The sequence below is a fragment of the Tachypleus tridentatus genome, chromosome 1 (assembly GCF_004210375.1).
Source record: "Tachypleus tridentatus isolate NWPU-2018 chromosome 1, ASM421037v1, whole genome shotgun sequence".
Classification (NCBI taxonomy): domain Eukaryota; kingdom Metazoa; phylum Arthropoda; class Merostomata; order Xiphosura; family Limulidae; genus Tachypleus; species Tachypleus tridentatus.
In genome coordinates this window covers 19,915,753-19,934,010 of record NC_134825.1, presented here as the reverse complement: position 1 = coordinate 19,934,010, position 18,258 = coordinate 19,915,753, and the positions used below count along the sequence as shown (strand labels likewise).

General features: G+C 34.6%; 1 protein-coding gene across 1 annotated transcript in view; it reads right to left on the bottom strand.

Moving 5' to 3' along the window:
• Positions 1-6,858: 6,858 nt before the first annotated feature.
• LOC143244328 (neuropeptide S receptor-like) overlaps positions 6,859-18,258 on the bottom strand; it is a 38,815-nt gene continuing 27,415 nt past the window's right edge. Inside the window, exons 3-4 of the mRNA XM_076488837.1 lie at positions 8,407-8,640; positions 6,859-7,994 (exon numbers count right to left, since the gene is read on the bottom strand). Of these exons, the coding sequence (XP_076344952.1) occupies positions 7,278-7,994; positions 8,407-8,640 (951 nt within the window). The 3' untranslated portion in view covers positions 6,859-7,277. The remainder of the gene's footprint in view (positions 7,995-8,406; positions 8,641-18,258) is intronic.

The following is an 18,258-nucleotide window of genomic DNA, read 5'->3' as shown; positions in this document are numbered from 1 at the left end:
AGAAATAATGTATTGGTTTTAATGTTAGATTCCAAATGTGCAGTAGAATAATGTATTGGTTTTAATGTTAGATTCCAAATGTGCAGTAGAATAACGTATTGGTTTTAATGAATGACAATGGCTAGGCCTTCTTATATATTGCTTTCATTATTTCCAGAAATACGCGACAAACAAAAACATATCAGGCTATAACATCCAACAATTTTTAATACGTTTTGGAGGAAATGTTGGGTTACTTGTTTGTTTCTCACTAGAGCAAAAACTGCTGTGTTCACTGCGAGAAATTGAATCTCGCATTTTAGGGTTGTGCGTTACCTCACCGTTCTCCTACTGGGAAACTGGTGAATTACACATGATTATAGAAGTTGTAAATTTATTGCATGTAAGAATAAATAAAAGGTATTTACTTGGGAAAATTTATTTGTATGTTTTACGTTGTCAATTTACTTTAAGTTATTTTGTTTTCTTGTTTGCTGTTAAGCAAAATGCTACACATTGGGCTATCTGTGTTCTGCACACCGGAGGTCTCGAAAACCGATGTATAGAGTTGAATACTGAGATGCCGGTTATTTTATTATATAATATTAACAGAACTAAAGTGTTTTAATGGCGAACGTGAAATTACATTTTGTGAAGTCAGAAAGTGTAACAATAGTTTACAGATGAAAAGCCGTGGAAGTAACGTGTGATAGGAAAAGCAAATAGTAATATACTGGATTATCACAAGTTTTCTAAGTATTATTAATTATAAACTAAACAAAACTTTAGAAAGCTTTAACTATCTTAAACTCACATATTCTACTTTTTTTTTAAATTGAGTTTTATTTCCGGTTCCTTTCAATGTAATTGCATTTCAGAAAGTTTTCAGAGAGTTCTGTTTGCTCTAAGTGTGTGTGTGTGTGTGTGTGTGTTTTTTGTATAGCAAAGCCACAAAGGGCCATCTGCTCAGCCCACCGAGGGGAATCGAACCCCTGATTTTAGCGTTGTAAATCCGGAGACATACCGCTGTACTAGCGGGGGGCGTTTGCTCTAAGAAACTTATTGTTATAATACTTGGAAAGAGAGTCGACTGTGATCTTCTATACTTATAGACTTCTCAAATAAGAAATGATTTAAAGAATTTTCTCTCGTTTCATCTGGACACCGAATAGTAGTTAATGATATAAGTTCCAACTTGTAGCAGTTTTCCATCTACATTTGTTTCTTATTTCGTTATGATTTTCTTTTTAAACTTTAGAATGAGATGATTGGTTTGCCTCCTTGAGCATGTAAGGGACAACTCCAACTGAGCAATGGATGTAAGTTAAAAAGGACCTCGTATGGCATTTTATCCTGCAAATGAAAGCTTTATTCAAGCTGGATTCTGAAAGAACTTCGTGTCGTTGATTTTACTTGTTAGAAAGGAATGCAACGCTTCAATGTATGGCGAGAGAATAACATACACAGAGCTAAAAATAACAAAACTGAAACTTTTCACTAATTCAGTGATTGTATACATTTAGTCACTTTCATGTACGCTTACTTGTTTTTGTTTTCTGAAAAGAAATGTTTTTCTTGATTTGAGAACTATGTTACAAAACTTAGGAGTAATAATACAATTTGCCGTAAAGCATCTGGATTGAATTAAAATAATTTCTTGAAAGTTAGAAATGTGTAATTTTCATTTTTTGAAAACTAATTATTTCTAAATTGCGCCATAAAATTACTTAAATATTTTCAAATGAAACGGTTTTTACAGTTTTATAAGTTTTTGTTTCTCGAGATCTGATTGGTTAAATGAATATCTTTATTTTTAGGCCTTACTTTGTTATTGAATTTAGACCAAAATTTGGTGCAAATTTTTGCCTCGTTGGCTTGTTTGTTTAATTTTGAAAATTGTTGCATGAGGACTATCTGCGCTAGCCGTTTGTAATCTTAACTTAATATATTGGGAGGAACGCAAATAATCAACATCATATCCTCCCAATCGTGGCATTGGAAAACCCTCACGTCTGAAAATATGAGTATGTTCGGTCGGCGACGGGATATGATCCCGCGAGTTGTACATTACCCTTCAAGCTCCCTAACCAGCAGAGTAGGCCAAGTCATGTTTTAGTCTCTTCCAAAATTTGATAATTTCCATTTTTGAGAAGGCATGCGAAACGTTACAACCCTAAAAATAAGGCTTAACCACAGGGTAAAATATCACCTACAAATCAAGTTTAAGACAAAGTACGGATGAAGTGGTCACCCTGGAAGGTATGAGAAATGTGCTCTAGTTTAAAACAAAACGTTTTAATTAATTTTTATTAATTAAAAAAAACAGTTCTAAAATAATATTCTATTATAATGCAATAACGTCCACAAACAATTACTAATATTCATGTTCATTGTTGTTTTGAATTAAGCATAAAGTTACATAATGGGCTATATGTGCTCTGCCCATTACGGGTATCGAAACCCGGTTATTAGCGTTGTAAGTCCAAAGACATACCGCTGAACCACTGGGGTACTTTAGTTTATCTTTCTAATAAAACATATGAGTCAAAATAAGTCATGAGATCAAATACTCCGAGTGTTTTCACTATGTAGTACTCTCTTGAGTATCTAGCCATTACAAAAGAACATATCTCCTTCTCCATGACTGTCTAGTTATCGGAGTAAAATATGTTGGTTGTATATACATTAAGCTGCAAGAAAGTTCCATATATTTTCTCACTTACAAGTAATTTACTTTCACAATCTTATAAGAAGTAGTTTGGTGCTATTCTGCCTTCACAGCCCGATGGGAGTACAGCTTAATGTTGTTATCTTACCTACTCACACTTGTGGGAAACTACCTCATGTTATCCTATCTATATATCACTGGATTTAGAAAATTAATCAAAGTGTAGTGAAGTTTTTATTGCTATAAAAACCCTGAAATAACTTCACTGTGTGAATTATTATCGTAATGAGATAACCATTATTCTGCTTTAGGTAAGACATCCAACTGTAGTTAGAAAATTCCCAGTTGGTTATAATTTAGAGTTCCATGTTATTAATATACTTGGCATGTTAAGTCTTATACAGATAAGGGACGTCACTGGACAACAGCCAACAAGACCCACTCACCTGATGTATTCCACATTGCCCCGAATGCATTTTAAGTTTTTTCGTGAACTATTATGCATTTCTTTGAAATTATGTTTTAATTATTTTGAGTTAAAGGTGCTTCTCGGAGGATATCCAGTGGCAGGATTGAAGGCTTATAATGCTAAAAACCAGACTTCGACACTCGTGATGGGCATAGCACAAATAACTCATTGCGTAACTTTATGCCTAACTGAGAGCAAACAAGTTTTGGGGACTTGAGGACCGAATCTTTTTGATAGCTAGCGACTCCCCTGTTGCGGCTTCTTTTACTTTGTGTGTTTTCTAATAGCAGAGCCACGTTGAGCTATCTGCTATGTAGGGAATCGAACCCCTGATGTTAGCATTGTAAATCCATAGACTTACCGCTGTACCATCAGAAAACCCGCCATTACAGCGTAACTGGTACATTTCAGTTTTATTCGCTCACAGATTATTAACTTTACTACATGAAAACCTTGTCTGTGATTTAGACTTTGGGTGTAAGTTTTAAATCATTCTACTGGAAGGATTTTTATACTGTAATAAATTCACATTATTACTAAACATATTTCTAGTAAATAATTAGTCTAAACTCTCACTTTACAACATTTCTCAGGAATGAATTATTTGTTGGTAAAAGAGGGACGGGACTACCAAACATGCTCGTTCTTTCAGTTGTGAGGGGTGATTATGTGATGGTCAATTCCACTATTTGTTGGTAAAAGAGTAGCCCAAGTGTTGATGACTAGTTGCCTTCCCTTTAGTCTTACACTGCTAAATTAGGGACGACTAGCACAGGTAGCCCCGTCACACCAAACATGGTTGCTCTTTCAGCTGTGGGGGGTGATTATGTGATGGTCAATTCCACTATATGTTGGTAAAAGACTAGTCCAAGTGTTGATGACTAGCTGCCTTCCCTCTAGTCTTACACTGCTAAATTAGGGACGGCTAGCACAGATAGCTCTCGAATAGCTTTGTGTGAAATTCAAAACAAACAAACAAATAAAAGAATATTTATTATTTACAAAAGAAGAGTTTTTATTGAAAGTTCAGTATCACGTGATCCGGAGCAGCGTGTCTATGGACTTACAACGCTGTAAACTTAGTTTCTATACCCTTGATGAGCAGAACTCAACGAATCCATTGCGTAGATTTGTGCTTAATTTTAACCAAACAAACACTATCATATTTAGCTGTTGAGAGAACTTTATAAAGTTAGAGAGAGAAACTGGATGCTCTATTTCTATATTGTATTGGTAGATAGTAGAATTGAGAGGGTTTGTAATCTTTCTTCTGGTTTTTACAGATGTGTCCACCGGTTCAAACGCAAGTACTTTAAGGTGAAGTTCAGTTTTATCAATATAGATGACCTTACAATCTCCACACGTGTTTGTTTGTTTGTTTTTTAATTTCGCGCAAAGCTATACGAGGGCTATCTGCGCTAGCTTTCCCTAATTTAGTACAGGGAAGGCAACTAGTCATTAACACCCACAGCCAACACTTGGGCTACTCTTTTATCAACGAATAGTGGGATTGACCGTCACATTATAACGCCCCACAGCTAAAAGAGCGAGCATGTTTGGCTCGACGGGGATTCGAGCCCGCGATCCTCAGATTACGAGTCGAACGCCTTAACCCACTTCGCCATGCCGGGCCTTTCCATAGATGTGTAAGTGTACAACACGGGAACAATGAGCAGTCAGCACACGATCTTTGTAGCAGGGAAAGTTTTTTTATCTGAAATTAGGTTGCAAAGCAGCTTTCAGGTCAACTTGGAAGTACAAAAAGTTACAAAATTTTTTCAACTGTTTCGTTATGAGGGAACATATGTATAAAGGAAGTTTTTTTATGTACAATGTGTATCTTAGGTGGCTTGACAAACAAATTTAAGAATTAGTCAGTTATTTTCTCCAAGAAATGCTTAAGGTAATCGTTTAGAAAAAGAATGCCTTGTATGGAAAAAGTTTCCTATGGAAAAGTTAGATAGGAAACAGTAAGGTTGTTAGTTGTATTTAGTAGGCAGATAACAATATTAATTTTGAAAAATTGTTTTGAATTTCGCACAAAGTTGCACGAGGGCTACCTTTGCTAGTCGTCTCTAATTTAGCAGAGTAAGACTAGAGGGAAGGCAGCTAGTCATCACCACCCACCGCCAACTCTTGGGCTACTCTTTTACCAACGAATAGTGGGATTGACCGTCACATTATAACACCTCTATGGCTGAACGGGCGAGCATGTTTGGTGTGACGGGGATGCGAACCCGTGCTCTTCAGATTACGAGTCGCTCGTCTTAACACGCTTGCCCATGCCGGGCCTATTCTTTTATAGGGTCGCAGGTTCAAGTCCCCGTCGCACCAAACATGTTTGCCCTTTTCACGTTAAAATGTGACGGCCAATCCCACTATTCAGTGGTAAAAGAGTAGCCCAAGAGTTGGCGCTGGATGGTGATGACTAGCTGCCTTCCCTCTAGTCTTACACTGCAAAATTAGGGACGGCTAGCGCAGATAGCCCTCGTGTAGCTTTGCGCGTAATTTAAACAAATAAATAGGTTTTGAAACTCTGAGAACAGTAAAAGTGCTTGAACAATTTTATTCTAAAAGTCCATAGTTTTTGTTTATTAGATTTCAAATGTTTCAGAACAGTACATGTACTTGAACAATTTGTTTTAAGAGATTAAAGTTTTCGTTCATACAATTTTGAGCATTTCAGAAGAGTACATGAAACCTGTTTTTAAGAGGTTTGAGTTTTTGTTTATCAGACATTGAAACTTATAGAACAGAGCACATCCTCGAAAAATTTAGCTTTGTGAGATCAGAATTTTGTTAATTGGACATTAAAAATTTCAGAACATAACAAATCCTTGAATAAGTTGGTTCCATGAGGTTAGAGACTTGGTTTGGTTAATTTAAGCTCGAAACCTTAAGAACGGTTGAATCCTTGGAAGAAACTAGTTTTACGAAGTCATAGTGTTCTGTTAATTACATGAGCATCTTCATAAACATAAAATCAACACTTTGAAACGTTAGTGTAACTTAACCACTTGAACAGAGAGTCAGAATGGTGATGTACACATTGAACTCGAGAATTATAAATACAAATAAATATTTTACTTCCGACACTATTATGTTGATTGTTTTCTTAAGAACAGAACTGTGGAATTACTCTCGTGAGCGTGTAGTTGTATTTAAAATTGAATATCCTTTTAAGGATCATTCTGTGGAATTACTCTCGTGAGCATAGTTGTAGTTAAATGTGAATATCCTTTTAAGGATCATTCTGTGGAATTACTCTCGTGAGCATAGTTGTAGTTAAATGTGAATATCCTTTTAAGGATCATTCTGTGGAATTACTCTCGTGAGCATAGTTGTAGTTAAATGTGAATATCCTTTTAAGGATCATTCTGTGGAATTACTCTCATATACAAAGTATTCTTGAATTTAATTATCCAGTTTTTGTTAGTGTATTTGTGCTATGTCCACCACAGGGAATCAAGCCCTGGATCTTATCGTTGAAAATACATAAACGTACCTCTGACTTACTGAAGAACAATTATATTTCTTCAAGGATTACTGTTTCGATACTCTCTCGAGTATGGTAATATTTGACTGTAACTACCCTTTCTAAAATCATATTGTTTAATTACTCGTTTGAGTGTAATCTAACTGTCCTCTATAATACCCTAATATGTAATTACTCGAATGAATAAAGTTATGCTCGAACCTAAACGGCCTTTTTAATATCACTATAAAATAGCCAAAGTTGAGTCTATGAAGCCTTTTTATTGTCACTAGAAGTCCAGAATAGTCTTCTGTAGGCTCTCGTTATTACAATCCAATGATCCAAGTTATTGTGAAGTTATCAATTACGAATTCACTCTCATGACTATACGTTTTTCCAGTTCTTGTTCCAGAATAATAACTCTGTTTGTTAATGTTAATATTTAAAGAGGTGTTAAAACTTCTCCCGAAATAGAGAGCTCAACCAATATATCATCATAAGCAGGGATCATAGCTGTTTTTAGACTTTTCCTGTAAGTAACAATAACTATTACACCAACACTAATTTTAACTCTTTACCGCAATATTTTTTAGTAATTAATATACGATATTTTGTAGATATTAAAAAAACAACTTATTTGTTGATGGAGATTCTTTGAACAAGATAATTTTTTTTATAGACAATATCTAGACACTTGTACAGTCGTATCTACGTCTTAGCTTTTGGCGATCGAGTCTCTGTGGATATCTTAGAGGGGGATTTCGAATACGTAAGCGAACATCTGTGGTAACAAGTTCATTTTTATATCTGACTCCATTTTGGTTCTGAATGTAAGAACAACTGTACATCGTATCAAGTTCAACCGCATTACTACATGTCTGGTTAACGACTTCGCAGCTTGACAAGTCCTTTTTACGGTACACAATTTCTATGAAACCCTTCCGAACTCGAACGTTGAAATAGCCGTAAAATATGGGATTCAGAGAACTGTTGAGCAGTGCCAGGGTTTCAGCTCCTATGATTATGGGTTTCGGCACAATTATTTCGTAATTGCTGTATATACGGATAATATGAATAATAAAATATGGTGTCCAACAAATAATAAAACTGGCTATTATACAAATTGTCACTTTCAGGGTCTTGAGTTTCGCTCTTGGAAAAGTAGACGCAGCTTTTACAGATCTCCGGAGATAGATGGCGCTGGAGTCATAGTTCTGATCACGGCTCGCCATCCACACGGAACGAAGGACATTGATGTAATAGTAACTGATACATGCACTAGGGATAACTAAAATATAAGTTGTAAGCCACGTAAAGTAAAGCTTTCTTTGCCACATAGCGGTATACCCTTTACTTGCACATTCATAACGTATACGACCACTTGTAGTAACTCCACTCTCCACCTGTCGGATGAATAAATACTTATAACTACAGGTTGAAGATTAAAATATGTAATTAATAACTGACGGAAAGATTGTATTCAAATAGTTCCTGGTCATTGACGCATTTATATTCCCAAGTAGCAGAGGTAATGTAAGGCTATTTCTTAATCGATATTACAATAATAGGGACATCAAGAAAATTATAATAATTTTATAAATCTATGGGCAGACGTTGATATCGATGTAAAAACACCAACGTTTTTGCAAAAATGTAGTAACATGTGATAATAAATAACCGATTAAAACGAGAAACACCAACTAAGTTAAATAAAGATATTAAAACAAAATAAGCACGAAATATTTTTAGATTAATCACGAAAAATTTTACTGGAAATACAAGCAGATTAAGATATCATAACATAAAAATGCCTACTTCAACAAATATAAAAAGCTGAGGGATTGCCAAGATGGCGCCAAGGATCCATGACGCAATGATCATTCTTTTAGCTTGAGCCACACCTCCACGTGAACGTAGTGGCCGACAGATGGCTTGATAGCGGTCGTAACTCATAGATGTTAAAATAAACGTGGAACTCGCTAAGGTGACAATCTGACCATAGACAATTAGCTTGCAAGCTATTGGTCCAAGAATCCAGCCTCCAAATACCTGATAGGAAAAAAAAAGAAGAGATAATCTTTATTTGATTAAACGTTTTCATTTTGCATAAAACTTAAATTTTCTTCTGGTGCACCGACGGATCCCTTGTATATATATATATACATATATCGTGTCTAATCGCTTTTCCCTGTTTTTCTTCGAACGTCTGATTTAGATTTTATATTAGGCTTAGTATACTTTCAGGCTTTTATTCTGTGCTTGAACTGTACGTAGTTTAACCCTGATTGACGCCTAAACATAAACTCATCAAATAAAAAAATTCAAAGAGATAAAATTTGTATGATATATAATATACTTAAAACTTCAGGTTGAGTTACAAGTTTAAAACACCTCAAGTATTACAAGTGCTGTTTTATACACCTTTTACAGGTTTTATGTGAATATTTGCATAATATACTTTGACATAAAACTTCAGGTTGAGTTACAAGTTTAAAACATCTAAAGTGTTATGAGTGCTGTGTTATACACCCTTTTTTTTCTTATTTTACTGTCATAAAGGTGGTTTTATAATTTTACCTATTACTTACAGGAGTAGTTACACAGACGTACCATAAATCAAGTTTCATACATCACAGGAGTAGTTACACAGACGTACCATAAACCAAGTTTCATACGTCACAGGAGTAGTTACACAGACGTACCATAAATCAAGTTTCATACATCACAGGAGTAGTTACACAGACGTACCATAAACCAAGTTTTACACATCACAGGAGTAGTTACATAGACGTACCATAAACCAAGTTTCATACGTCACAGGAGTAGTTACACAGACGTACCATAAATCAAGTTTCATACATCACAGGAGTAGTTACACAGACGTACCATAAACCAAGTTTTATACATCACAGGAGTAGTTACACAGACGTACCATAAACCAAGTTTTACACATCACAGGAGTAGTTACATAGACGTACCATAAACCAAGTTTCATACATCACAGGAGTAGTTACACAGACGTACCATAAATCAAGTTTCATACATCACAGGAGTAGTTACAAGTTTTATACAACGACACTAAAACACTCCTTCACTACAAAAGTTTAACTAAATAAATATGAAAATATTGGTTTCTGTTTACGACTGATGAAATCATCTTCTTGGTTTCAATAGTTGTTTCATTTACAGGCTTCGTCCCCTTGTGGCAAAGCAGCACGTCTTAAAACTCACAACGCTAAAATCCAGGTTTCGATACCCGTAGTGGGCAGAGCACATATAGCTCATTGTGTAGTTTTGTGCTTAATTACAAACAAACACATTTATAGCTTTCAATAACGTTATTAACTTCTTTTGTTTTATGTACATCAGTTTGAACGTGAATTTTTGCTATGAAACTTCAAAGAAATAATACATTATTCTCTAACTAAGGGCTGCTATATTTCTCAATAAAACAACTAAGTCTGTATCTGGTAATTGGAAACCTTTATTATGATGCAAAACTAATCGCCATGCTGTCTCAGGACAGTGCTCCTTGTCCTTACTGCAAGTGTATATATATATATATATATATATATTAAGCACTTTTAGAAGTCGATAGGAAGAATAAAATACAAACCCTTATGCGTATATGTATACTGAACCTATATCAAGTAATCTCTCGTAACTGATGAAAAACTTAACACTGAATCCGAAATATGATCTCCAAAATCAGATGTAAAGCTGGAACAGTGTACAGTGAACTATTCAAAGTGACAATACACTTCCTAAATTTTTATTTAAAAGAACGATCTTAATTAAAATCAGAACAATCAAACTAGACATATGAACATTTCTGCTCCCTTACTATCAGGAGCTCTTTCCAGGAGGAATTTTGGATGAATATGGAGAGAGTATAGGGAAATCATATCTATCCTAGAGCTGTTCATGTCAACGTTGGTCATTTCTTGAAAAGGTATGGAAGATGTAATATGGAGGTAATGCAAAATACAGTCATGTATATAGCTGAAGTTGTTGTGGAAATTACATTGTTGTTAAAACATTAAATTCTATTGTGAAAAGAACTGGGTCTTAAGGAATAATAGTCTCCATAACAGGAACGTTTCTTAACTGGAGACATTCCGCAATTAGTTTTGTGATATGCAGGTAAGTTATATTTTTTTTCTAGGATTAAACAAAATTATATGCAGTTTTAGCATAAACAAGTGGCTCAAAAAAGGCACAGAGGCTGAACTGTTTCATTGTTATGTATAAAAGATACCGTCTATTCTGTCGAGGGGATATTGCAGTAGCATTTAACGTTTATGTTGAAAGAATCAACGACTGTAATATCCCTTGCTCGCCGAATTGACAATATCTGTATGCTAAAGTCAATCAATACTGTGAGAGAACAAAGATCAAGCTTATATGTTGACTTGAAATGCGCCTTCCTGGGCTAGTTTTACTTGAAGTTCTTTGAGGTGAGATATACTTTGAGATCTTCAATGCAATATAATCCTATCCTGAGAGAGATAAAATTGTGGATGTAATCAAGATAAGGTTGAAGCGACTCTTCTTGCGTGTACAAGATTGTACACCGCGTCTTATGTGTTATTTATATTGCAACCAAGATTGTTTTGATTTTGTTAAACTTGATTCATTACTTCACACACTGTAAAGAAATTTCTTAACGAAGCTGCTACTATCAGTAGGGTTAACCCGATACTTGTAGGAAAATCAGTTAACCTGAATAAGAAAGCACAATTTTCCATTATCAAACCTATAGGTGTGAGTGAAATTTCAAGTGTTGACTTGTATACATTAAATGGAAAAGAAACACATAATATACTTTGTACACTGTTATACTAAAGTTAATGCAAGACCTAAACTTGGACATGCTTTATTCATAATATACTAAGACTAAGTCAATTACAATAAACACAACTTTCAATCTATCATTATAGATTAATTTGTGATAGTTCATAGTATTAGTTTACACGTTTACATAAAACACTTTATACGAAAAAACAAGAATTTTAAAGTTTAGATAAATAGGTTAAAAATTTGTGTCTTGTTTATTCGTCTTAAAGTTACAATAGGCTATCCATTGTTTCCACACGGATTTTGGGGTTGTAAATCTAAAAACTCTTTACTGTCCCATCGGGAGGCTTTAAGTGCCTAACTAAAGGCTTCGGTTAAGTGTTTTCGAGCTAATAATAATATTATTTAAACAAATTTCGAAATACTTGAATGATAACGACCATTTGTAAAGCTGATACGTTCATTTTTGTAGTCTATAAGATATTGAAATATTTAGACGTAGCTGTTTGTTTTAGCGCAAAGCTACACAAGGCATGACCTGTGTTCTGTTTGTTTTTGAAGTTCGTGCAAAGCTTCATATTAAATACAAACTACACAATGGTCTATCTGTGCCGTGCCCACCATAGGTATCGAAACCTGCATTCTAGCGTAAACAGAAGTACAATGAATTGTGTTAACCTCTGATTCATATTTAATTGCTATCATACTTTATGAATCTAAACTTGCAGGTGAAATTCATCATCTTATAATTTAAATTAGAGAAAGTTTGTTTATTTGCTTTTGAATTTCGCGCAAAGCTACATAATGGTTAACTGCACTAGCCGTCCCCAATTTAGCAATATAAGACCAGAGGGAAGGTAACTAGTCATCACCACCCACCGCCAATTCTTGGGCTAATCTTTTACTCACGAATAGTGGGATGTACCGCATATAATAACGCCCTCACGACTGATATGGCGAGCATGTTCTTTGTGACAGGAATTCCAACCCGCAACCCCCAGATTACGAGTCGAACACCCTAACCAATTGCCCATCTGTCAACAGTAGGAAATCTTAAATTACCTCTGATTTTCCGGTAGACGAATATTTATTGACACTCCCGTTTTATTCTCTGTGGTCGATCCATTTTAACCACGCATCTACGTTTTTCACTCTGTGAAGCCGACAAGTGTTTTATAATCGTAAATATTGATGTAGTCGTAAAAATATATAATGCAGAGTATTCTATATTTAGTCGTCTAGTTAAAATACACGTTAAAAACCATTAAACCAAGTTTAAATCATATTTATATTTTTCCCTCAGAAAGTTTTTCAACAGATCTATGAACATTTTTACGGAGAACACGATAAAAACATCAAAAAACATCACGATAAAAACATCGAAAACATCACGATAAAACATCAAAAAACATCGCGATAAAACATCAATGAAATTTGCTCGCCCTTTCAGCCGTGGGGGAGTTATAAATGTGACGGTCAATTCCACTATTCGTTGGTAAAAGAGTAGCCCAAGAGTTGGTGGTGGGTGGTGATGACTGGCTGCCTTCTCTCTTGTCTTACACTGCTAAATTGTGTTTTTCTTATAGCAAAGCCACATCGGGCTATCTGCTGAGCCTACCGAGGGGAATCTAATCCCTGATTTTAGCGCTGTGAATCCGGGGGCCACTGCTAAATTTGGGACGGCTGGAGCAGATAGCCCTCGTGTAGCTCTGCGCAACTTCAAAAGAAACCAAACCAAAACAATTTAATATTTCAAGCTTATTATAATTGTTATATCCTGTACCGACGAGGCCTTTTGCGAAAACCAAGTCCGTTCAGGATACAACAGACACATTAATGGTTGAAAAGCTGTTTATATTATCAACTATTTATACAAGAAATGTGCCGGTGCGAGCTAGATCTCGTGCAGTGTTTCACACAACCCACGCGCTTCGATGAACAATTCTTCCACACGCAAATGAAGTGGGAATGCTGACGCAATGCGCAAACGCAGGAACGAATTATATATCCAGTTGTTACGACAAAAAAGGATATATATATATACAAGAAAACCAACACAAATATACTTTTAATTCGCTATTCTCAGTAAAAGTTTAAAAAGATATTTAAATCCAAAATGGTCGATATTGTTTGATCTCTGACTAAATATAATTCAGTAAACAAATTATTTAATTTGCTCTTGGTTATTTTATACAGATAACGACGGACTGGAACCTTGTACCTTAGAAATGAATCTTTTCTATTGTTCATGAGCGTTCTTATAAGAAATATGGTTTTAGTGATTAAAATGTATACTGCAAATCAGTCAAAATTAAAAGTACTTGAATATATTACAACTGTGGAAAGGGTTGTTTTCACAGCGCAAGGTTACACAATGAGTGCTCTACACTTAGTGCATCGCGGGGAAACTATCATTAGACTTTGGTGTTGTGCATAAATAATTACTGCCCATCCAATGAAGGACATAAAGATTGAAATGAAAAATAATATTCTATATTTATTAACTCATAAACAAGTAAATCATGACATAACACTGAGAAAAATTACACTCTTAAACAAGATGTATGATTTTGATGTTAACACCATATATTAGTAAAAAGGTTTGTTTGTTTGTTTGTTTCTTTTGAATTTCGCGCAAAACTACTCGAGGGCTATCTACGCTAGCCGTCCCTAATTTAGCAGTGTAAGACTAGAGGGAAGGCAGTTAGTCATCACCATCCATCGCCAACTCTTGGGCTATTCTTTTACCAACGAAGAGTGGGATTGACCGTCACATTATAACGCCCCCACGGCTGAAATGGCGAGCATGTTTGTTGCGACCGGGATTCGAGCCCGCGACCCTCGGATTACAAGTCGAACGCCTTAACACAGTTGGCCATGCTAAATTAGGGACGGCTAGTGCAGATAGCCTTCGTGTAGCTTTTCGCGAAATTCAAAACAAACCATATTTATTATATTTCTACTTGATTAGAAAATATAGAATAGAACTAAGAAGAAATAAAGAGAACAAAAACATAGAGAAAAAGTAACAGACAGTATGTAAATTAAGAAAAAAAAGGCCTAATTTTTCAACACTGTTTCCAGAAACACACAACTGTCACCAGATGACGCTATTACATGACTATATAATTGTAGTACTTCTTAGTTCAATGAGCTTACCGAGAAACCTCTACGTTTCATTTTGTACTTTTATTTTTGTTGTTTATATTCTCGAAATTATATGAGAATTGGAATGATGGGTGGTAAGAACACTGGACTCGCAGTCTATGGATAATGGGACCAAAACCTGGCACTGTACATTACAATACAATATAAATACATTCACGTGATCGTACTTTATATGATCATATGAGTACATGTAGTTTTGACATAAAGTCATATTCAAAATATTTATCCTTCTGTAAATTATTGAACGGTTGTAACCAAATTTGGCAAAAGAAAATTACTTTTTTTATAGAATCATATTCAAAAATTTATCCTTCTGTAAATTATTGAACGGATGTAACCAAATTTGGCAAAAGGAAATTACTTTTGTTATAGAATCATATTCAAAATATTTATCCTTCTGTAAATTATTGAACGGATGTAACCAAATTTGGCAAAAGGAAATTACTTTTGTTATAGAATCATATTCAAAATATTTATCCTTCTGTAAATTATTGAACGGATGTAACCAAATTTGGCAAAAGGAAATTACTTTTGTTATAGAATCATATTCAAAATATTTATCCTTCTGTAAATTATTGAACGGTTGTAACCAAATTTGGCAAAAGAAAATTACTTTTTTTATAGAATCATATTCAAAAATTTATCCTTCTGTAAATTATTGAACGGATGTAACCAAATTTGGCAAAAGGAAATTACTTTTGTTATAGAATCATATTCAAAATATTTATCCTTCTGTAAATTATTGAACGGATGTAACCAAATTTGGCAAAAGGAAATTACTTTTGTTATAGAATCATATTCAAAATATTTATCCTTCTGTAAATTATTGAACGGATGTAACCAAATTTGGCAAAAGGAAATTACTTTGTTATAGAATCATATTCAAAATATTTATCCTTCTGTAAATTATTGAACGGATGTAACCAAATTTGGCAAAAGGAAATTACTTTTTTTATAGAATCATATTCAAAATATTTATCCTTCTGTAAATTATTGAACGGATGTAACCAAATTTGGCAAAAGGAAGTTACTTTTGTTATAGAATCATATTCAAAATATTTATCCTTCTGTAAATTATTGAACGGATGTAACCAAATTTGGCAAAAGAAAATTACTTTTGTTATAGAATCATATTCAAAATATTTATCCTTCTGTAAATTATTGAACGAAATTTGGCAAAAGGAAATTATTTAATACATATTTTTAAAATCACTTCTGTGACGATACATATTTTTTTTAAAATCGCGATTGGTATCAGCATTAATCAGTGCATCATCTGGAGTCTATTTAGAATCTGTACAGGACTGAATCTCCCCATTGTTTTATTAACATTAACGATTTAAGAAACTTTTCACTAAACTCGAATACTCAAATGTTTTGTTATGATACTAGCGTATCTTACATCATTCTATATACAAAAAGGATACAGTTGAGATTAAACCAGAATGTGTTTTAACTGATTGGCTCGGAATGAATAAAATTCCGTCAGATTTAGAGAATAAAAATTATATTCTGTGTGTTTAGACCTGACCAGTTAAAGATGTAGATGATATTATTGTGATATATGATAACGCTGTAATTAAAGAAAAAATGATATAAAAATTAGTCTGTAAATCTTACATCAGTTTTGTTCGTAAAGAATAAATGTATATTGTAAAGAATGTTTGGTATTGACATTGAAACCAAGTGATAAATTTAAGTGTGATACTCACACAGCGCATGTTTTTGCACTGTCACACGAATTAATCATGTTGAGAGAAAGTAATTTTATAACAGTGCACTGGAAACGTAAAGTTTATACTACAAGAAATGCTAGAAATGTTATAGACAGAAATACTCTGGCATGGTCTGGTGGTTAGGACGCTCGACCCGTAATCTGCTGAGTCGCTTGTTCGAATCCAGTCATCGAACATGCTCACCCTTTCAGCTGTTGGGACTTTGTGATGTGACGCTGAATTCTACTATTCTTTGATAAAAGAGTATTCCAAGAGTTGGCAGTAGCTGGTTTTGGCTAACCGTCCTTCCTCTATCTATCACCACTCAGTTATAGATGGCTAGTGCAGATGGTTCTCATGTAACTTTGCGCGAAATTGAAAATAAGCAAACAAAAAAAAACAACCAATATGCAACCTACCAAAAGAAAATAAAAACCTTTATATAGCACAAATCAATCACATCCATGTCATCGTTTGCACCTAACCCTGACATATAAAGACACACATAAGTGAGTAAAAACAGAAGATTTGGCAAGAGAAAAGTCTTTAATTTCCGAAAACTCCGGTTCTTCAATCCTAAATTTCTATCACGTGAATGAAAAACACACATAGCCAACCACGACACAAACGAAACAATTCCGAAAATTAATCATTATTTTCACGAGGTCACAGGTTGAGGGCGGCTAGAGTCAGCGAATAATCGCTGGACATCTTGCAAATTTATAGTCAACAGTGAATAAGGGGTGATATAATTCCAATCAAGGTGGAAAACAACAAGGGACCATAAAACAACGAATGGACTCATGTGATGTGAGGAGATATGTGGAAAATGACTCATTTTAAACAGACGTTATTGCTGTATAACAAGTACAAGTGTGTCTCCATCAGAGGTTAAACAGAAACCAGTTTTCACTCCTGGCAATACTGTATGTCTACTGCAGTGGACATTAAAGAAGCTATCGTACCTTTTTGCCTTTCGTGACACAATCCTCCCAAAGGGGGTGCACACGGATTTGGCGATTGTCCTCTCCAGAACTTTCGTTAAACCGTCTGCAAACATTTTCAGGCCTGTTAAGAAAGTTGGGTTCCAGTGGGAATATTTCATTCCATGCACCTTACAATATGACTCACAAACATTATAGGTCGTTTTGAGACTCCTAAATAAATGCCATATCTGCCATTTAATAATATGGACAAATATTATCTTTAAGTTTTTAAAGAGTGGTTACTTTATTATTTACCTGTTCCATAGCGTTCCCCCCCCTCCATGGCACAGCGATATGTCCGCGGACTTAAATCGCTAGAAATCGGGTTTCAATACTCGTGGTGGGTAGATCACAAATAGACCATCGTGTGGCTTTGCGTTTGACTTCAAAGAAACAAACCATAGCGATCAGAGCAGTTTATCTTTTAAGTCTCAAGCTACGGTCACTACGTGGTTTCAAGCCTCCATTTCTACAGAACACGTTTTCTGTATTTTTGTGCAAAATAGGCAGCCATATTGGCAGTGGATGAATGTTCAAGGTTAAATAGAGGAAATTGAAAAGATTAAATTGTGGTTGAACACATGAACCAATAAATTTGGTAAAATATGATAATAATCACCAATGTGAAAAATAATTAATTTATATGTATCATATTTATATTAACACAAAACATGTAAATATATATATGTAAATAGAGAACACATTTACAGATATTTGTTTACATATCACTCGTACCGTAAAAGAATATTCTGTGAGCTATGGTGAAATAAATATAACAAATAACTCAGCTCAAAAGTTGTTTTGTAACTGCTTATATATATATACAAGTGCTCACCTTTATAATGCATGCTATTACGCCTGGTCATTTCCACCGTAATAGGCTCCGTTTTAAGGCTATCATATGAAAAACACTCCACTGCAAGTCTTCCGTAAATCATTTACTATACAATGAAGAGCTTCCTAATGTCTGTTTCCACAGTTGGAAGGCACATAAATGTGCA